Genomic DNA, 21,176 nt, shown 5'->3' with positions numbered 1-21,176 from the left:
AGGTGACTTGACACCAGCTCAAATGTTGCACACAAACATCAGTAGCAAAAGTACAAAGTTATTGTGACAGTAATAATTGCTATAGTGTGTGTTCAGTAACAGGAATATTCCTGTCTCTCCAGCTCTTTAATAAATAGAAAAGGGTTTAATCAGGAGTTGTAGTAGCCACAGGATAATCTAAGCGGTGGATATTGCTCTTTTCTTCATGTCTTTATGTATGTAAATTGTCTTGTTGTTTGTGTTATGTCAAATGCGTGTATATGTGTTCTGCATATACTTGGCTGCTGTGTTGCAAGTTACTGAACACACACTATAGCAATGATTACTGTCACACTATAGAGCTATTTAACACTGTTACTGAACACACACTATAGCAATGATTACTGTCACAATATAGAGCTATTTAACACTGTTACTGAACACACACACTATAGCAATGATTACTGTCACAATATAGAGCTATTTAACACTGTTACTGAACACACACACTATAGCAATGATTACTGTCACAATATAGAGCTATTTAACACTGTTACTGAACACACACTATAGCAATGATTACTGTCACACTATAGAGCTATTTAACACTGTTACTGAACACACACTATAGCAATGATTACTGTCACAATACAGAGCAATTTAATTTAGGTAACCAAATTGACCCCAATAGTAGATCTTTACACTCTCAATAGTTCAATTGTTGTTAAGCATCTGCTTAATTTCCAAAAAAACTACACAATTAGAGAATGTAGAAGATTGCTACTTTTGATCCTTTGATTATATAATGCTGATTGTAGCATAGTGGTTAGTGACTGAGCTTTGTTAACATGAGTGCCCGGGATCGTTTCCCACCAATTTCAAAGAATGTTTGTTGCTTCGTGCCAATTTTCACAGAACGTTTGTCCTTTTACCTACCAAACAATACTATTTTCACCTCTAGTCGATTATTTATTCAGCGTTTGAGCCACGGACCACCATTTGAGGCCATCTAGTCTCTCAGACCCATTTGAGCCACTGACCACCATTGTGAGAGTCTATTAATGTGAAATGGTGGTCCGTGGCTCAAACATGTTATCACTTTTGAAGTTACTTGTTGTGTTTAGATATGTAAATACTACTCTTTAAAGCCGTGTTTCGGTAGTCGAGTGGGTACTGTCGACGGTTAGTAAACATTGAGGCCGGGCATAGTTGTTTATAAACCTTCGACACTAACCATTCGGCTACTGAAACACTGTTTTACAGTTTCGTACAAACATCATATATAAACATCATAACAAGTAACTTCAAGTGATAGACGTTTGAACACACAAACAACAACAGCGTTAAGTATTAAATAACATTTAATCACTTACTTGCTCCGAAGACGGACCCGCGATGGTGACGTGGCACGTTCCAAACAAACACTGACCAAACCTACCTCCACGCGTCTCTTCCGTATTTGAGGGCGGCGGCACTTCCTTCCGGTGTGAGGCCACGCCCGCGAGATTTAACCGCGAATCTATTGTAGTCCTCTTACGTTACATCCGGGTCCCTTGGTCCCATCCGCTTCTAATGCAAAATAGCTACATATGAACGCGTGAATTTTTTTTTTTTTTACAATAACGTTATTTGTCAGAAAGGAAGCCATTGAGGGTTAAAATGGGTCTTAATGCTTCCAACTCATATAACTGTCACCAACAACACTTTTAATGATATTACATGAAGCAGACAGCCCTGTGATGAAACCTTTAGCATTACACTGTGGTTAATAGGTTTTTATTCACAATGGAATGTTATTGTACTCTTAATATATCATGGTGTAGCACAGCACAGTAGATTCATATTTCAATCGATCTGGGATGTTAAAATTGTGCAAAACTCTGTTCAATGAATGGCCTCTTCTGCTACATTAAACATTACTAAACATTAAACGTTACTTATACCTGTTATTGAGACTCCTATAGAGCATGTTGACATGGATAGCTTGGTTAGTAGTATCTCTGTTAGTTAATGCAGTTTGATTGATTAAATTAATAGCCTATTTTATTAGACAAAAATGTAGAACAGTAGTGTCATAGAGTGGAAAATGCCATTTGGTTTAATGTCACAGAATGCAGTGCCACGTAGAGCAGCATGATAAATGGTTAACTTGATAGTGTGTTCAAAAATGGCAGATCTGCAAGTTCAGTGTCTTGAATGAGATGTGCTGTGAGTTTGCATATCTGCTATTGTCCAGCATAGGACCGTTGCACAGTGAAGTATAAACAAGGCTTTAGGATTTATAAGTCGTTTTTAGAATATAATAGAATATTCACTCCAGTGAATAGCATTTATCCATTTAGATAACTTTTTGATGTTATTTAATTACTTATTTTTACACAGAAACATAATGTGTGTCTTTACAATAACTGTAATGTAATAATAATACTAATAATGTAATGTAATAATTATTAATTAAATAACCTTATTTTATTCTGAAGGCAACCGGATGTCTTAAATTAGCTAGCTCTCAGACAGGAAGGTCTAAATTAGCTCAAAAGACGGAGCCCTAATCTAGTGAGCTAATTTAAGGCTTCCGGTGGACGATCTCTTCAAAATAAGAGTACCCTCTAGAGTATTGAAAAAAAGTTTAATTTGCACATTAAAACTACAAATTAAGCATTTAAATGATGCTATATGATTCTATAAGACACACATTATGTTTCTGTGTAAAAATAAGTAATTAAATCATTATAATAATAAATAAAAATAAAAAAATATCTAAATGGATAAATGCTATTCACTGGAGTGCATGGACTTTATAAAGTGGACACTGGACAAAAGACGGCTCCGCGAGGCAACTATCTGGACATACCCACGCGTTCGGGGAGATGTCCTCTACCACACCCGACTCTCCGCTAAGCGGGAGAGGTGTAAAATTCACAGCAGCAGACCTTCTACTGTGGTCAATGCTGAAAAAAGTACCGTTTCCGGACCCAGAATGGACACTGGACAAAAGACGGCTCCGCGAGGCAACTATCTGGACATACCCACACGTTCGGGGAGATGTCCTCTACCACACCACACTCTCCGCTAAGCGGGAGAGGTGTAAAATTCACAGCAGCAGACCTTCTACTGTGGTCAATGCTCAAAAAAGTACCGTTTCCAGACCCAGAATGGACACTGGACAAAGAGGCCTCCGCGAGGCAACTATCTGGACATACCCATGCGTTCGGGGAGAGGTCCTGTACCACACCCCACTCTCCGCTAAGCGGGAGAGGTGTAAAATTCACAGCAGCAGACCTTCTACTGGGGTCAATGCTCAAAAAAGTGCTGTGCCTTGGGGCCGAACACGTGGGTATGTCCAGATAGTTGCCTCGCGGAGCCGTCTTTTGTCCAGTGTCCATTCTGGGTCCGGAAACCGTACTTTTTTGAGCATTGACCTCAGTAGAAGGTCTGCTGCTGTGAATTTTACACCTCTCCCGCTTAGCGGAGAGTGGGGTGTGGTAGAGGACATCTCCCCGAACGCGTGGGTATGTCCAGATAGTTGCCTCGCGGAGGCCTCTTTGTCCAGTGTCCATTCTGGGTCCGGAAACCGTACTTTTTTGAGCATTGACCTCAGTAGAAGGTCTGCTGCTGTGAATTTTACACCTCTCCCGCTTAGCGGAGAGTGGGGTGTGGTAGAGGACATCTCCCCGAACGCGTGGGTATGTCCAGATAGTTGCCTCGCGGAGGCCTCTTTGTCCAGTGTCCATTCTGGGTCCGGAAACGGTACTTTTTTGAGCATTGACCACAGTAGAAGGTCTGCTGCTGGGAATTTTACACCTCTCCCGCTTAGCGGAGAGTGGGGTGTGGTAGAGGACATCTCCCCGAACGCGTGGGTATGTCCAGATAGTTGCCTCGCGGAGCCGTCTTTTGTCCAGTGTCCATTCTGGGTCCGGAAACGGTACTTTTGTGAGCATTGACCCCAGTAGAAGGTCTGCTGCTGTGGATTTTACACCTGTCCCGCTTAGCGGAGAGTGGGGTGTGGTAGAGGACATCTCCCCGAACGCGTGGGTATGTCCAGATAGTTGCCTCGCGGAGGCCTCTTTGTCCAGTGTCCATTCTGGGTCCGGAAACCGTACTTTTTTGAGCATTGACCTCAGTAGAAGGTCTGCTGCTGTGACTTTTACACCTCTCCCGCTTAGTGGAGAGTGGGGTGTGGTAGAGGACATCTCCCCGAACGCGTGGGTATGTCCAGATAGTTGCCTCGCGGAGGCCTCTTTGTCCAGTGTCCATTCTGGGTCCGGAAACGGTACTTTTTTGAGCATTGACCACAGTAGAAGGTCTGCTGCTGGGAATTTTACACCTCTCCCCCGCTTAGCGGAGAGTGGGGTGTGGTAGAGGACATCTCCCCGAACGCGTGGGTATGTCCAGATAGTTGCCTCGCGGAGCCGTCTTTTGTCCAGTGTCCATTCTGGGTCCGGAAACGGTACTTTTGTGAGCATTGACCCCAGTAGAAGGTCTGCTGCTGTGAATTTTACACCTGTCCCGCTTAGCGGAGAGTGGGGTGTGGTAGAGGACATCTCCCCGAACGCGTGGGTATGTCCAGATAGTTGCCTCGCGGAGCCGTCTTTTGTCCAGTGTCCATTCTGGGTCCGGAAACGGTACTTTTGTGAGCATTGACCCCAGTAGAAGGTCTGCTGCTGTGAATTTTACACCTCTCCCGCTTAGCGGAGAGTGGGGTGTGGTACAGGACATCTCCCTGAACGCGTGGGTATGTCCAGATAGTTGCCTCGCGGAGGCCTCTTTGTCCAGTGTCCATTCTGGGTCCGGAAACGGTACTTTTGTGAGCATTGACCCCAGTAGAAGGTCTGCTGCTGTGAATTTTACACCTCTCCCGCTTAGCGGAGAGTGGGGTGTGGTAGAGGACATCTCCCTGAACGCGTGGGTATGTCCAGATAGTTGCCTCGCGGAGCCGTCTTTTGTCCAGTGTCCACTTTAGAAAGTCCATGCACTCCAGTGAATAGCATTTATCCATTTAGATAACTTTGTTATTTAATTACTTATTTTTACACAGAAACATGTGTGTCTTTACAATAACTGTAATGTAATAATACTAATAATGTAATAATTATTTAATTAACGAATTAAATAACCTTATTTTATTCTGAAGGCAACCGGATGTCTTAAATTAGCTAGCTCTCAGACAGGAAGTTCTAAATTAGCTCATTAGACGGAGCCTCGGTCCGCCCAAGCCGGACCTATGTTCCGTCCGGTGGCAGTTCTTTTCAGAATAAAAGTAAAGCACCCGTATAGAATAAACGATTAATTTGCACAACTATTAACTCATACTTAAACCGACGTTCCAGTCGTATGACGGTGTCACGCAACGACGAAATATAAAATCAGAATAGCCAATTTAACCACACTGGCCTGAAGTACCAATGGAAGAGCCCATTTACTTTTCCATATTTAAATAAAGGCAATATCATAAAAGCTCATCATTCTTAACCACATGTGCATTATTGTATCCCCCTCTTACAGTGTGAATAATGAATGCTTCTTGCACCCTCCATTGGTCTAAAATTGGAAGTACTTCAAAAGTTTCCTTACTCAGAATTCAAGAGACATAATTGCAATATACATATATCAATAGCTTTTAAGCACTCCCTTGTTGCATCATGTTACTTTTCCTCAAATGTAACACTGATGAACACGCCTAGTGTGGCATGTGTTGCAGTTGCCCAGTTTAACAAAGTTGGTACAATGTCACATACACCACAGGATTTGTTAATGACTACTCAAGGATACACATTTAAATGAGAAAAAAACCAACAGATCTTTATTCAAATAGAAAAATCAAATACCACAAATCAAACCAGTCTGCACCAAACAGTCACTAACAGGGTTCAATAAAACGCACAGCAGACAATGGGTTCTGTCCATGTTGGAACATTTTAATGTACAAAATAAAAAGAAATAATAAAACAAAACAAAAAAGGAGTCAAGTTTCCTTGGGGAAGGTAAAAAGAAAAACCTGTACAAAACAGTGAGACAAGACTGATAACTTTGTTGGCATGGTGTTCATCTCCTGGGCCCGCCTCGGCCTCTGCCTCTGCCTCTTCCACGCCCCCGTCCTCTGCCTCGCCCACGACCAGCCACTAGAGAGAATAATGTCGATGGTTAAATACTTTTACAATTTTACATGATCAAGTACATAACAGTAGTTGTGTACGAGTGGGTGAAAATGTGCACCTGGAGTATTGTGTGCATGGAAATTGCTCAGGTTAAAAACTACTTTGAACCTGGTTCAAATCGTTATAGGCGAAAATAGCATACAATTGCTGTTGTATCGCAATGCAATGCAAAATGACACTGGCATAAGACAAAGTACAAAACAGAACTCAAGTGGTTAACCGGTATAAACTGCCAGCTTGGATCCACCACCAGTTCTGCTACAACGTGGCTTTAAAGAACCATGTAAAAGTATTTTCTTCCTCACTTCTTGTGAAGCGAAGAAATGCGAAATCATGTGCCATTGTCCTATGAATATACCAATGACCATATCAAGTCACCTACAACCTGATATTGAGTAGAGTGCTCGATACTGGTACAATCAATGTGCCTCTTGAAAAAAAAGTAAAAACACTACCAACGCAAATTAAAACGGATATCAGAATTTGAGAGAAAAAAACTAAAGAATCTCTTTATTCCAAACATTTAAATAACAGATACACCCCGTTATTGAAATGTTGACCCATATCCCAAAATAAACAGCTTGACTCTTTTGAAAGCTGCCCCAGAACACACTGATATAATCTGCAGCCTTCATCATCACAAAAGGCTTTTTTTAATTTTATTTTTCAACATAAAAAATTATAAAATATTTGCTAAAACTGATATCTTGTATCGATTCAATACCGATATTGCATTTTAAAGCAAATATCGGACGAAACCAATGTGATGACTGATTAATCCCTACAGGGTTATAATTACTTAGGTACTTGTTAGAACGGACCACACAAGCAGTGACCCAGTGTTACTTCACAGCGAGGGATAGTTAGCACATATGCTCCAAACTGTTAGGAACTATTTTATTGTCATTGCGTCTCCAGACCTTCCAACATGGTTGTGGAAAAAGGACAAACCTCTTAAATACACTGGCTCTGAATTGATGCTTGACATGCTGCTACTTATCTCCCTGTTGAAGATCCCCCTATCCCCACTGAGCCCTTCTACGCTCCTCACCTGCTTCTCTCTTCTTGGACTTGACCTTGGGCTCGATGTCTACCAACAGAGTGTCCAGTGGCAGGCTGTCGGGCAGGATGAAGTAGCGGATGTTGTTGCCGCGGATGCTGAGCGACTCCAGCTGGGTGGGCTCGCGGTTCTTCAGTGTCATCTTCACAGCTTTCAGGTGAGTGTTCATACTCACATCCACACCTAAGTGAGCAATGTGTGTGATTAAAGTGTTACGGATATGTACATCTGTGAGAAACTATTGTGGATAAGTCACTATTTATTTGTGATATAATGTATCCATGTAGAGTAGACAAAGGAGCAAGATTTCTGATGGTCACAAAATTACACCTCATACTTAACCCATTAAAACTGGGAAAGCATTCGTGTAATTTTAGATTTCAGTGCTGGCTATTCCACAATAGCAGATGTACAAGCTCACAGCACGGCACAAGAGCTTGTACATCTGCCATTATTATTTATTTAGAAGGCATTTGTAGAATTGGCCTCAGGTCTTATACACTTCATGAAACATGTCTCCCAAAACATGACAGTGTCACAGTGAAAAGGCATTGGAGAACAGGGCTGTGACACAAACATACCTGTGATAGTTCCATGGACCTGGGTGCCATTTTTCAGTTCAATAGTGACTGTCTCATGGCTGAGTTTCATCAAAAATCTGCAAGAGAGAGCAACAAAAAAAAAGTTAACATGATTTCAAGGTATAATTTATTACATTTGCATAGGCATCCTCCATGCTTAAGTGGATAATACGTCTTTCATTGAAATGATCCATTGAAGGACCACTTCAACTTATCTTCATATAATTGGTCCTCACTAATGTTCATGATAAAATAGCAAAAAAAAATCTATTTAGATTTGTATTAAGAAAGAAATTTGTATAATCGTAAGAACGGTGACTTCCAATTTCACATTGCAACTTTTCAGGAATAGAAAGCCTGTTTCTATGAGGTTGGATTCCCCATCAATGTCACAGGTGGACGGGTTTCTGAACTGTCCACAGCCCTCCCATGAGACACAGACTGAGTAGAAAACAATATTGTGGCATTTTATCATGACCATTAGTGATGACCAATTATATGAAGATAGGTTGAAAAGTGGTCCTTTAAACAACTTTCACCAAATTTGTTCTAACCACTCAAAATCCATCTTGTTTGATTCAATCCTCTACTTGGAAGAGATTGAATTAGTATCCAAGTGTAATGTGCACTGTTGTGCAGGGGTCACCAGATAATAGGAAGGAACCAAATGGACCAATCACCAATGTTGGTCTCTGATGTTAACTCGCCGAGTTAAGAAAGAGGATTTTGCAGTGTAGCTTCACTGGCTTGTTGTCCCAAAGATAAAACATCTTATAAATGAAGGCCAAGAGTCACTCACTGACCTATGCTATATGTGCATAAAAGCATACCTGCACGAGCACTTACTTCGCGGTTTATAATAAATTATGGTCACGTTAGCACTTAGCAGTTAGCATCCACTTCCAAAACAAAGGGGAGAAGAAGTAAATACAAAAAGCCACTTTGCTTTAACAGCAGCAACTATCCAGTGTTTAATCTGGAATGTTTTCCGCATAAAACACAGTTTTCTGAAAAAACAACCTACTTTATCAGGTTAATACAGGAAGCTAAACATGGCCTGAACAACAAACACCAGGACCGTCCGAACTGGTTGGTTAACGTTACAACAATATACGGTACCTGTACAACTACATACTTATTACTATGCAATAAAGATATATAACTGTATAATGTACAGTTTGAATGAATTGCAGTCAGTTTATCCTGCAAGGAACTCATTCGTTCATTCATTGTGGAATCCATTCATTTACAAAACACTGCTTCCCGCAAATTACACAAGAGCCAGCCTTTTTTTTTATTTGATCTAAATGCATCCGCGGGCGGCAGCCTGTTTTAGCCCCAAATAAAGACACGTCCAAGACACTGAGGTGTATTTAATTCATCTTACCTGACTAGTTTCATGTTGGTGATGGATGTTGTCTATTAATCCTCCACCAAACACACAAAAAATTACAGCGCTTTTTCAGTGTTTCCACACACAGGCCGCCGTTGTATGCAATACTAACGTTTTAGAGTCGCGCCGACTTGCGTCATCGATACGCGACCTTCTTCACTTTGTAGTTTACTATGGTGAAGTTATGGTGCTTTACCACCACCTTCTGGATCTTTTGGGTGGTGCCAGACCTTGTAGTGTTTTTAATACAAATTATAATTTATAATTATATTTATTATAATTTGTGTTTATTTAACAGGTAGCCAGTGAAGTGAGATTAATGATAATTATCCGAGGTGGAAAGCCTGGTAGTAATTTATTTGTTATTTATAAAAATGGTGAAGCGATCGAGGTTATATGTGCATAATATGCACATATAACCTCGATCGCTTCACCATACATATACATATTATGTAGTCTCTAAATGTTATGATTAATTGATAACGGTGGACCCTCTTGTAAACAAGTGTAATGCTTTATGGTATGTCGTGTCGTCCACTCACAGTTAACAGTTTTTGTATTGAGTTGTGCTTGAAATGTATTGTAATTCTGCAAACTGTTATTACATACATACTTTCAATCAATGAATCAATGTTCTGTCTTTTTTAATGAAATGGGTGAATTAACTGGGTAATATGGGAATTCATCTCAGAGTCAGCCAGTCAGGACAGATAAAAAGCTCCACAGATTGAACGTAATTTATTTTTTGTAAAAGATCATCTTTGTATCACATCTCAATAAAGTGTTTTGTCGTCACTTCCGATTTCCGAAAGACAGAATCATCATCCAACATGGAGTCTAGCGGCTTGAAGTTGAATTTCTGGGAGAATGGACCTAAGCCCGGACAGTTTTATTCCTTCCCGGGGAACAGCTTCGGTACCGGCTGCGGTCCCGTCCGACACACGCTGTAAGAGACGCAACATTCCGTCCTATTCCGACATGTTTGTTATTCATTGTGTTCTTCTGTTGTGGCCCCACGGTGCTGTCTCATCATGGATGGTGCTAAGCTAACTAGCAACAAAAAAGAACAGACCTTAAAGCCATCACCGCGGCGCAGTGCGTGGCGGTGACAGCTTGTAGATTTGTTATTTTCTGGCGAGGGACACCGTCCTACCAACGGAGTATAAATGAAGATGCTATGCTAACTATAGCTACTTCAACTCGTAGTTAAAAAGCTTCAACTATTCAACTTGGGTCCTTTCTAGTTCAATGCGATCAGGAAACTTTGATTTCCTGATCATTAGAATTAGATCACCATCATCCTCACTGTTGTTGATAATTCAATGGACAGCAGCTAGCGGTTTGCCTAGCTCTGGTCCATAGCTAGCCCTCCAAGCAGAACCCAATGGTACTGAAGTTTCTGACATTTTGTTAAATTTCAGAAAAGCTTTATGTAGGGTCCCGAAAGGGGCTAGTCCATAGCCTTCTACTGCTTCGATTCTGCAGTAGAAGGCTATCGACCAGAGCTACGGTTTGCCAATACAAGCTACTACAGAATGGAAGGTTATCGTTTATTACGGTAACTTAAATGTCAAATACAAAGCGTTCATACATTTTAATAACGCACACTAATTGGAACAATAACCTTAAATGTGGTCTTGCGTTTTAATCTCGGATAGATCTTCCTTAGTTCCTTGATACCCGTGGGGAAATTCAACAGTAAGCTGAAACACATGTTTGTTAAATAGGCGACAGTCTGGACCAAGTTATTATAATATCATATATTCTTACATATACATATCATGTACAGTATGGCACCAGTAAATAAGACCATACATTTGGATATATGTGCAAAGACTATTTTCAGTGTTGTTGAAACCAGTACAGTGTCAGCTGGCCTACAACAGGGCTATATGGATATTTAGTATTTTAGAAGTACAGTGTTCAATACATTTTCAGAATGAGTAACACTGCTCTTTATTGTTACCTGACTGTCTCCTGTACTGTACCTGTCCCTTTCCTCTGTCCTCTCTGCCAGCAATCCCATGGTAACGGGGACATCAGTGTTGGGGGTGAAGTTCACCGGAGGAGTGGTGATGGCAGCGGATATGTTGGGTTCCTATGGCTCTCTGGCTCGTTTCAGGAACATCTCTCGCCTCATGAAGGTTAGACACTTGAGAAAAGGCACATTCGTTTTGGCATGTGGTGGCTATAGCAGGGAACACAATAAACAAGTACAATTACCTATAGAACCAGTACAGATCCTGTTAAAAAGATTTTTTTTTGTTTATTTTTTTATTTATTTTGGAAGGGCCTTTTCATAAAGGTACGTTTAAAAAAATGTATATAGGATTAATTCTATGCAGTCTCTCAAGTCTCTTTCGTTGCCACTAGACTGAACACTGTCACTGCCATGGTTTTTGTTTACAAAGAGCCTCTTCCTCCCCATCCTCTCCTTCAATTATATAACAATCAGGCCCCTTTTCCACCGGTTGGTTCCCAATGAGAACCGGTTCAGTTCTTTTTGGTTTTTAGTCCATGAGCCAGAGCTCCAAAATTGAAACGTTAATTATGAATTGAGTGGGAAAAACCATACCTATATTAGATTATTATCACCATGAAATTTCCCCAATTTAGTACTTACACGAAGACAATGATTTATTGTATTACACATTTTACATTTTTAAATATGCAAATGAGGCATTATGTAGGAAAATATGCAAAATAGTCGAAAATATGATAAAGCTACTACTGTGGAAGGGTTATCATGTATTCATTTACTTGTATTGATCCTATAAACAATTTAATATAGGGTATAGTTTTCCCACCAATTTTGGAGCTCTGGCTCATGGACTAAAATCCTAAAAGAACTGAACCGGTTCCCATTGGGAACCAACCGGTGGAAAAGGGGTCTCAGAGGTCATCTTTCCCCGGTTGGGTTTACTTTAGTTTTCTAGCTGTCTCCACCATCACTCCATACTATTGGCTCTCACACTGAAGCTTGCGTCTCCCTTCTTTTTGGTGCTTGATGTTTTACTTGATGTGAGAGAAAAAAAGGCATAATTACGGTGTTGCTTCTGTGTGACAGGTGAACAGTAGCACTATCCTGGGAGCATCAGGTGACTACGCTGATTACCAGTATCTCAAACAGATCATCGAACAGATGGTGTAAGTATGCTCTCTCTGTCAGTGTTGTTTATGGCAGCAAGTTTTAGTGATAGTCTCTTCAATAGTTTCCATTTTGTTTTAGTCACCTGGAATGTTTTAGTGTTCGTTTAGTTTTAGTCGACTAAATATAAGATTTTAGTCGACTAAATAGCTTAGTTTCTATTTAGTTTTCATCAGTGAAAAAAGGTATAGTCGACGAACATTTTTCGTCTTAGTTTTAGTCGACGAAAACAACACTGGTGGGTGGGTGTGTGTGTGTCAAGATGAGTAGTCTGTTATCTTCCTTTCCTCATCCTCTCTGTGCTATGTCTCCAGTATAGATGAGGAGTTGCTAGGTGACGGTCACAGCTACAGTCCCAAGGCAGTTCATTCGTGGTTGACCAGAGTGATGTACAACCGCCGCTGTAAGATGAACCCTCTGTGGAACACTGTGATCATAGGAGGCTTCTACAACGGAGAAAGGTATGGATGGATAGTTAGCTAGCTAGTTGGTACCGCATAGGCCATACAAAAATCGTCGTAACAAACACCACTTCATGAAATCAGAATTAAATGTGGTGGTTTGTTTTTTATAATGAACCTGTTGGCCATGTGTTGTGCCTTCAGTTTCCTAGGTTATGTGGACAAGTTGGGCGTGGCCTATGAAGCTCCTACAGTGGCCACTGGTTTTGGTGCATACCTGGCCCAGGTGAGGAGCTATTCATTTATTTTGATTTCAAGCAAAAATCATAAATTGCAGACCTACAAGCTCACAATGCATTCAATATGAAATGAAATGAGGCACACCTATAGACGAATTGCTGCTCTGTGGATTTGTCTTTACTCAAGTAAGATCTGTTCTTTTTGGCAAATGAAATGGTTCTAATGTGTGTGTGTCTGTGTAGCCCCTTATGAGGGAGGTGGTGGAGAATAAGGTGGAGATAACAAAGGCAGAGGCTAGGGAGCTGGTGGACCGTTGTCTCAAAGTGCTCTACTACCGTGATGCCCGCTCCTACAACAGGGTGAGTTGATCCAGTATGATCCTGCTTGGAATGGGCATCTCCCAGTGCTTTGAATGTGCAAGTCTGTTTTCCATTTGGTGGTCATTGGTGTGACGAAGTGTTGTGTGGCAAAAGTTTCCGATCTACAAGCTCACATTGTGATGCATTGTGCACTTGTAGATCAACTAGAGGTTCATGCGCCTTCGGCACACTCACATCCTGCTTTAAAAAAAGCAAATAAATAGGTTCCCATCATGCACCTGTAGCCCAACATGCCTTGCACTGCGTCGACACGCGTGTCACGTTAGCGGCCGTAGCCAAGCGGAAGAAGGAAAGGAGTCCTGTTTCTGGACCGTTTTAAAAGCCCTTTTTCTTGGAATGTAGTCCTGGGATTTCTGATGTTATGCTGTGCTGAGGTTACAAATCACAATGTTAACGCTTCTGAAGAGAAATAGACTTTACTATAGACGATGGAGTGCGTAGTGGCAGCTTTCAGACACTGAAGTAGGCACGATGCTAGGGGAAGAGGGTTCTTGCTAGGGGGAGGGGGTACTATTGGCGAAATTAAAGTAAATAAAAGAATGCAAGCATTTTGGAGGTGGTGAAAGGAGTCTAAAGCTGACACACACCGTCTGCGACCGCCGCGGCACAGTATTGCCGCGCGCCATAGCCGCACGGCAACACCAACAGGACGCGGCGCGCTACCACACGGCTGGGGAGTTTTGTTGACTATATTCCATTGCCACGCCAACGGATAGCCGGGTGGAGGCCGCGCAGCAACGCCTGGAAAATAGAACAGCGGTGCATCGGCGCGGCAGGCGAGGCGTGACCGCGCGTGTCGGACGCAGCCGGTGTGCGATAGGTTAATTGAAAATAATGGAGGTGGCTGTGTCCACCGCGCGGCGGACGCAGCCGGTGTGTGGTGGGCTTTAGTTGCGCCCACCAATGTACAGCACAGATCAATGTCGCGTGAGGGACGTGGAGCGCCTTCGCGTGTGGATATTGAAACTGGTAGAATGCAGAGGGGAAGCCAGTGACTTATGAGGACCAGAAAGCACAGTTGGGAACGGCAGTTTCGACTTTGCGACATGAACATTGGGCACATTTTTGTGTGTGTGTGTGTTTATTGAAAAAATAAATATCACCTACAATGATATGCCCAAAATAGGAATGCCAGCTTGAGAATAGTTACACATACAGTAAAGCAGGTGTGTTTAATTGTAGTTGGTTTCCCAGAATTATCTCATCCTTGGAACTAATGGTCTTTAGAGTTCTTAACTGGTGTTAAACTGTTTGTTTTTATTTGCTTTTCAGCATGAGATCGCCATAGTAACAGAGCATGGAGTGGAGATTGAGGGTCCTCTGTCCTCAGAGACAAACTGGGATATTGCCCACTGTGTCAGGTAAGGTCAAAGTTGAAATGTCAAATTCTACTTCACAAGAGCAGCGGAGACTAAACTAAAAATGGCCATATTTACTTTAAACTTTCTTAATTTACATGAGACTTAAAAAGGGATTGAAGACACAGGAGTTGATTCTCCTTTCTGTTGAATTTTTCATATTGCTTATTAATACATAAGGAAGAATATATAATTACTGCCTATCTTGAGGGAGTGTGTATATCTATACTTTATTCAGTACTCGTTCGCAATACACTGAGATACCGGTCAGGCTCTAGTGTATTGATGTGTGTTTGATGTATTAATGTGTGTGTGTGTGTTATCTCTCTGCAGTGGTTTCGAATGAAGAGGAATACCAATCTACTGTATTGTTTTTGTTGATTCACATCACTTCCATAAAACATGCATACGTACATACTTTAGGTTTCTTAATTTCTTTTCTCGTTCATTGCCATTTTTTGTAAAAATAAACTGTCTAAAAAATAAACTGCTTAAATTGTGTTTTTATCCCACAATAATAAATAATTATATCCAGCCATCTATGAAATTTGCACATTCACTAGTTATGTACATGTTATATATAAATAAATAAAATTGGGGGGGCTTATTTGGATAGGGTTCGAACTTCGAACCCTGCCTGGGGTCGACGTCAGCAAGGGTATGCGGTCACAACAGTTTCCTATAAACACTAAATCAGGCTCGTCTGAAGCCTGTCCTGGACGGGGTATCCGGACGTAAAAATATATATATTTGGATAGTATAGTGGAAAGTAGCAAAGGTCATGCATGGGAATCGAACCTGAATATGATGAATTTGACTTGACTGGTTTCAATTATAGTTCAGAGATGAAGCACGTCACTAACCAATCAATCTGTATTTTATATATATATATTGTGTGTTCGGAAACTTAACTTTGGTCCATTATTTCTCCACTTTAATAACACCAATTGGTATTATTTTAATCGTTGATTAGTCAACTTTACAACAGGGTATAAGTAAGATTCTGGTGTTTGTAGGATGAGCAACACAGCTAAACGTGTGTAGCACCTAAACATTTGCCAAAATGCAAGTGGTTGGTAATATTCACCCTTGTTTTCGATTGGATGATTGCACTCTAAAAAACAACACATTGGCCATTTTTACACTTTATTTGTTGAGGAACCAAATGGAAGATCCAAACGCAGCCGCAACACTTGACACCTCCTCGTATCACATTTTGCTGTGGGATGGCATCCCATTCTTCAACCAGGTTTTGTTGCAAGTCAGCCGACGCCTCTACACTCCCAAAATTTGGAGGTAGGCCTACGTGATGATCCTGGATTCCTGGCTCTGTCGGGGCAAGCATTGTCATCCTGGAGGATGGCGTTAGGTCCCAGATTCTGAAGATATGGGATCGCCACTGGTTCCACAATCTCATCCCGATATCTCACTGCACTTACTTATTGAAGGCAATCTCACCTTCAATAAATTCTGTCTTGCCTGTTAGAGAGATACTGCCCCATACCAAGTTGTTGTGGCAGCTGGGTATGGATCTAAGGGTTTGAGGTCAGATGTAGAGTTGCTGGCCGGCTCCAAATATGCAGATCTTTTTTTTTTTTCTTTCTGTTTATTCATTTTTTGTTTTTTACAAATATAAGTAAATTCAGAAATAAAAACAGAGTGACAAATACAAAAAGAAACTAAAACACACACAATAACAAAACGCAAACTCCAAATCAAGACAACCAAAGAACATTCAAAGCACAACAAAACAATATATAAAAAATAAAATAAAAACTCCAATATAGTCAATATACATAGATCATGGTCACAAACATCATCCAGACAAGACAGGTTGGGCTGTCAGGCGACAGTTATACAGGTTCAATCGGGGGCACAAGTGTAAGGCGGTCAACATGAGATAGAAAAGGCACTCCAATTTAGTCAATATACAAAGCAGATCTCGGTCACAAACATCATCCAGACAAGACAGGTTGGCAAGTCAGGCGACAGTTAATCAGGTTCAATCGGGGGCACAAGTGTAAGGCGGTCAACATGAGACAGAAAAGGCTGCCATGTTTTACTGAATTTGGAGATTGAGCCACGCAATGTATATTTAATTTTTTCCAATTTTACAAAATGCAGTATGTCAGATATCCAACGGGAATGTGAAGGGGGGTATGTTTTTTTCCAATACATGAGAATAAGACGTCTTGCCAGAAGCGTCACAAAAGCGACAAGGTCAGATTGATATTTAGGCAGGGGGATAGTATCAGGAAGGACGCCAAATAGGGAAATAATAGGGGATGGGTCTATGGGAAACTGTAACACATCTGAAATAGTATCAAATATAGCTGACCAAAAAGACTAAGGCTGGACAGGTCCAAAACATAAGAAGATTAGCTGGAGCCTGGTGGCATCTATCGCACGTTGGATCAACACTATCATAAATCCTGGCTAACCGAACCTTGGTCCAGTACACCCGGTGGAGAAATTTACATTGCAACACCCCATGTTTAGCACATATTGATGAAGAATGAACACGACCCATAATGGCCTCCCAGGTTTCATCAGAAATTTCTTCTTCCAGGTCCTGGGCCCAAATATTCTTAAAGGCAGTGGTTGAAGGTTGAAGGTCAAATAATGAGGTATAGAGTGACGATATCTTTCCCTTAAGACTAAGAGGAGCTGACGCTATAATTATGTCTATAGGTGAATTAGGTGGAATAGTCGGGAAACTAGTAAATCTTTGGCGAACAAAATCACGGACTTGCAAGTAACGGAAAAAGTGGGTTCTGGGTAGCTTATACTTTTGAACAATCTGGTCAAACGAAACGAACGTGCCACCATCAAACAAATCTTTGACTGACTTAATGCCATGATCATACCAAATTTTAAATGCCCGATCTTGTAAGGAAGAAGGAAATAATGGATTTGCACACAGAGGGGTTAGTAATGGGAATAGTTGAATATCAAAATGGCGACTAAACTGAGTCCAGATCTTAAGAGTCGACTTAACTAAAACATTAGAAGAGAATTTAGATAATGGCGCAATTGAGGGAGCTATATGCAGATCTAGGACCTAGATTATAGGTGATTCTTCTCCATGTATGGTTATCCAGGGTTTGATGAGGTCAGTGTCGTGATATTCATATATGGAGACCTGTCACGAGGCGTGACCATATATGGAGGCATGACCAACTGACGGGAGATGCAGGTTTTTCATAGTATTAACTACGACCTTTTGGTCGCAATTAAACAGAAAATACCATTTTGAATACTTCAGGAATGTTTTTCTTTGATTAGCCTACTCCAGTACTTCTCATTAATGGATTCAAGTAAAAATGTGACTGAGCAACTTTCCCTTGTAGTGGAGTTATATAGGCCTATATATACTATATGACTCAATTAATGGGTTTGTGTACGTCACTCATTCAACTTCTCAATTTGGGGTCCAGAGATCCTTGAGGGAGTTCCAGGTGATCCCCCAGTCCAAATGGACCCTTATAGAATAGATGTTATTCTGAGATTGTACAATTGGGTCCTTTAATTAAAAGACTGACTGAAAGATTGATCCACTCCCCAGACTTGCCATGACGTAAACTAAACTATATTCTGGTATTATGATGTTATGATCCATTTAATTATTTTGTCTGTCTGAAATGAATACAACATGAAAATGAAGCCCAGCCCATTGTGTTATTATGTGACTTAATTAATGTCCATGCTTCACTGACTGTAGAAGATAGAGAAGTTAACATACGGTATTCACATTATTATTATTTTCAAAATTATTAATGATTATACTTTCACTTTCGTTGCTATGGACATGTCAGTCACTGGGCAGACCTGAATAAATCCCAGTCCAAAAAAGAACTCTGCTCAACCAATCCCATTAAAGCCTGGTTCTGTATCCATGCAGAATCAGTGCAGCCAGCCAATCAGAGCATACGTCGTCTTTGTAGTCAGGCAGACATCACACTGTCGTCCAATCACAAAAACATCTGAAAGGGGATTTTTGCTGTATCCTGGATCAGGTACTTTCTTTTTCTTTTGTAAAATAATTACTCGGGTGTGTTTAATCTGACGTGACACAAAACAGTCACATAATTTACAAACTATTCTGTCGAATTATTTAGAAAATTTCTAACACGCGACACATTGTGTTTTTAACGGGGTTTCCATTGCTTGCTAATGTTAGCTAAATGCAACTAGCTCAGCTGGTTAGCATGCTATGCTAGGTTAGCGGCTAACGGGCGAACGCTCACTTGACGTAAACCACGCGCTTTATCCCCCGTTAACAATATGCACGTGAAAAAAACTACAGCTAACGAGCGCGCGCGTGGGGAGCTATTAGCTAAAGGCTAATTAAATAATAAATACACTTCGTCGCACGAGCGCGTCGCTGGACAAAAATGACGTAATGCCATTTCATGAAGAATAAATAAATTGTGTCGACGCTAGCGCGTCATTTTTGTGTTGAAATTACGTCATTTTTGTCGCGCGTGGAAAAGGCCCGTGCGACGAACCCTGGTTTGATCCTCTGACAGTTAACTGACAGGCTAACGGGCAGCCTGCTACGGCTCGGGTGTTTCTTCGGAATCGGTGACCTATCGAATAATGTCTCCTCCGACCGAGTAGGCCTACAAAACGGCCAGTCTAGGGTCCAGATCATTTCTGGTCACCGTTTTCGATAAAGCCCTCCATGGGGGATAAATGTGGTGCGACTTTAAAGTCAGTCGTCATTCACAACCATGCTGCTTTCATGCTCTGTGCAACGATAATATACCAATGACAATTAGGTCACCGACTTGGGCGTGACGCCAGTGTTACTACTACAGTACTACTACTACTACTACATTACAGGGATATACTCTGTTCTGACATGACAGCCGTGATTGAATGGCGTGTGAAGCATATGGCTACTCCATTGCATGAGCCAAAAGGAACAGACTATAGGCTACAAGCTGTATAGAGATTGATATCTACATTTTGGCAATTAGTTCAAGTTTGTATTGTGTGTGACTGTGTGTGTGTGAGACGTGTGTGTGTGTGTGTGTGTGTGTGTGTGTGTGTGTGTGTGTGTCATTAAGCCTGGTTTATGCTCCCTTCTCCCTAAATGTCGAAGACAGTGTCTCACACACACACACACACACACACACACACACACACACACACACACACACACACACACACACACACATGCAGTTACACACAATACAAACTTGAACTAACCCAGGTATTGTTTCTCTGTGTATAGCTATTTTTTCTTATCCTTATTCCTGTCTGTCCAAGGATGATATTGATTGACACTTTGACTTATTTTGTGTCCCGACTCCATATATGTATTTATTTATGATACATAAATAGTTCTGTTTATGTCCACTACTTTAAGTTTTAGCATGCAGGAATGAGGAATGTAGTCAAGAAAATAGAAACTTGCTTTCTATCAATCAAACATTTTTGAGTGGTGCAACCACTCCAAGGAACAGCAATGTCCGTGTTCAGCTGTGACGTTAATGAGCCTATGAGTACCAGTAGGGAGAGAGATAGTATTAGTGCTGCACTGTTGGGGGGGGGGGGGGGGGGGGGGGAGTAGCACCACTCAGTTCACACGGTTGTGATTTTTTTTATCCTACATACATCTTAATCCAGTCAGATTTGAATTAATATTATGCTTAGTAGTTTAATATCTCACAACCACATAACAGTGACAAAATACGACAGTAGGCTAACACTAACCTTCTGGTTTGTCATCTGTAACATGCATCACATATTATCATTATTATTTATTATTATTATTATTATTATTATTATTATTATTATTGTTATTTGTATTGATTAATTGCCAAATTATTGTTTTGAAATGATCAAATACACAATTACTGCAAGACAATACTTGCTCAGGTCTTGGTCCCATGGCTTTATTTTTAGACAGCATTTGCAAATTAAATTCTTTACATTTGAGCAAATAACCTGTCAATGCTGGCATTGACAGGTTGGAAAAACACCATTGGAGCAAATCTGTGTGCGGACTCTCTTCTCTTCACTCAAGTTCACTGTACTTACCTTAGTCCAGCACCAGACATGAACTGGATGTGCGCTAGTCACCTACTTTTTATACTAATGAATGGAAAAACCACGCTTTTGTAAAATGGTGTTCAGTAATATCAAGTATAATAAAACATAAAGATCAACATGATAGACTCCACCAGTATGGTCCATTATTATTGTTTGACAGCACCATTAATTAATCACAACTGGTACAACTCAAGCGACCCACTCAACCGACCACACTCCAATTATCGATCAGAATGCCACCCTGGACTTTGATTTACTCCTAACTGAAGCTTTTCTGTTACTTTTCTGTGTGTATTTCCTTGTTCATCTTGTTTGCATGTCTGTATGAAAGCAGTGATTTGTGCTTCCATCCTGTAGATGGCGTTAGGGAGGAGCTAGGCTGTGCGTAGCAGCTGTGATGTCAGAGGAGCATGGACCC

The 21,176-nt window shown here is 41.0% G+C and overlaps 2 protein-coding genes across 2 annotated transcripts; one reads left to right on the top strand and one right to left on the bottom strand.

Moving 5' to 3' along the window:
* Window positions 1-5,876: 5,876 nt before the first annotated feature.
* Window positions 5,877-9,307, bottom strand: snrpd1 (small nuclear ribonucleoprotein D1 polypeptide). The gene is made up of 4 exons (XM_083763232.1): window positions 9,166-9,307; window positions 7,779-7,855; window positions 7,189-7,380; window positions 5,877-6,101 (listed from the first exon to the last, which is right to left on the bottom strand). The coding sequence occupies exons 1-4, from the start codon at window positions 9,177-9,179 to the stop codon at window positions 6,025-6,027; spliced, it is 360 nt and encodes a 119-aa protein (XP_083619358.1). The 5' UTR covers window positions 9,180-9,307; the 3' UTR covers window positions 5,877-6,024.
* A 675-nt stretch (window positions 9,308-9,982) lies between these two features.
* psmb4 (proteasome 20S subunit beta 4) lies at window positions 9,983-15,185 on the top strand. Its single transcript, XM_083765457.1, has 8 exons — window positions 9,983-10,117; window positions 11,189-11,315; window positions 12,239-12,318; window positions 12,634-12,780; window positions 12,925-13,006; window positions 13,203-13,319; window positions 14,613-14,701; window positions 15,032-15,185. The coding sequence occupies exons 1-8, from the start codon at window positions 10,002-10,004 to the stop codon at window positions 15,042-15,044; spliced, it is 771 nt and encodes a 256-aa protein (XP_083621583.1). The 5' UTR covers window positions 9,983-10,001; the 3' UTR covers window positions 15,045-15,185.
* The last annotated feature ends 5,991 nt before the right edge of the window (window positions 15,186-21,176 follow it).

The sequence above is a fragment of the Protomyctophum parallelum genome (assembly GCF_964188405.1).
Source record: "Protomyctophum parallelum genome assembly, chromosome: 1".
Classification (NCBI taxonomy): domain Eukaryota; kingdom Metazoa; phylum Chordata; class Actinopteri; order Myctophiformes; family Myctophidae; genus Protomyctophum; species Protomyctophum parallelum.
Note: the sequence above shows the minus strand (reverse complement) of the source record. Positions and strands in the feature narration are given on the sequence as shown.

Coding starts and splice junctions, on each gene's coding strand:
- snrpd1 (XM_083763232.1), bottom strand. Junction 7,381..7,778: donor GGTCCATGGAACTATCACAG/GTATGTTTGTGT, acceptor TTGCTCACTTAG/GTGTGGATGTGAGTATGAAC. Junction 6,102..7,188: donor GTCCAAGAAGAGAGAAGCAG/GTGAGGAGCGTA, acceptor TATTCTCTCTAG/TGGCTGGTCGTGGGCGAGGC.
- psmb4 (XM_083765457.1), top strand. CDS start 10,002: ATGGAGTCTAGCGGCTTGAAGTTGAATTTCTGGGAGAATGGACCTAAG. Junction 10,118..11,188: donor GGTCCCGTCCGACACACGCT/GTAAGAGACGCA, acceptor CCTCTCTGCCAG/CAATCCCATGGTAACGGGGA. Junction 13,007..13,202: donor TTGGTGCATACCTGGCCCAG/GTGAGGAGCTAT, acceptor GTGTCTGTGTAG/CCCCTTATGAGGGAGGTGGT.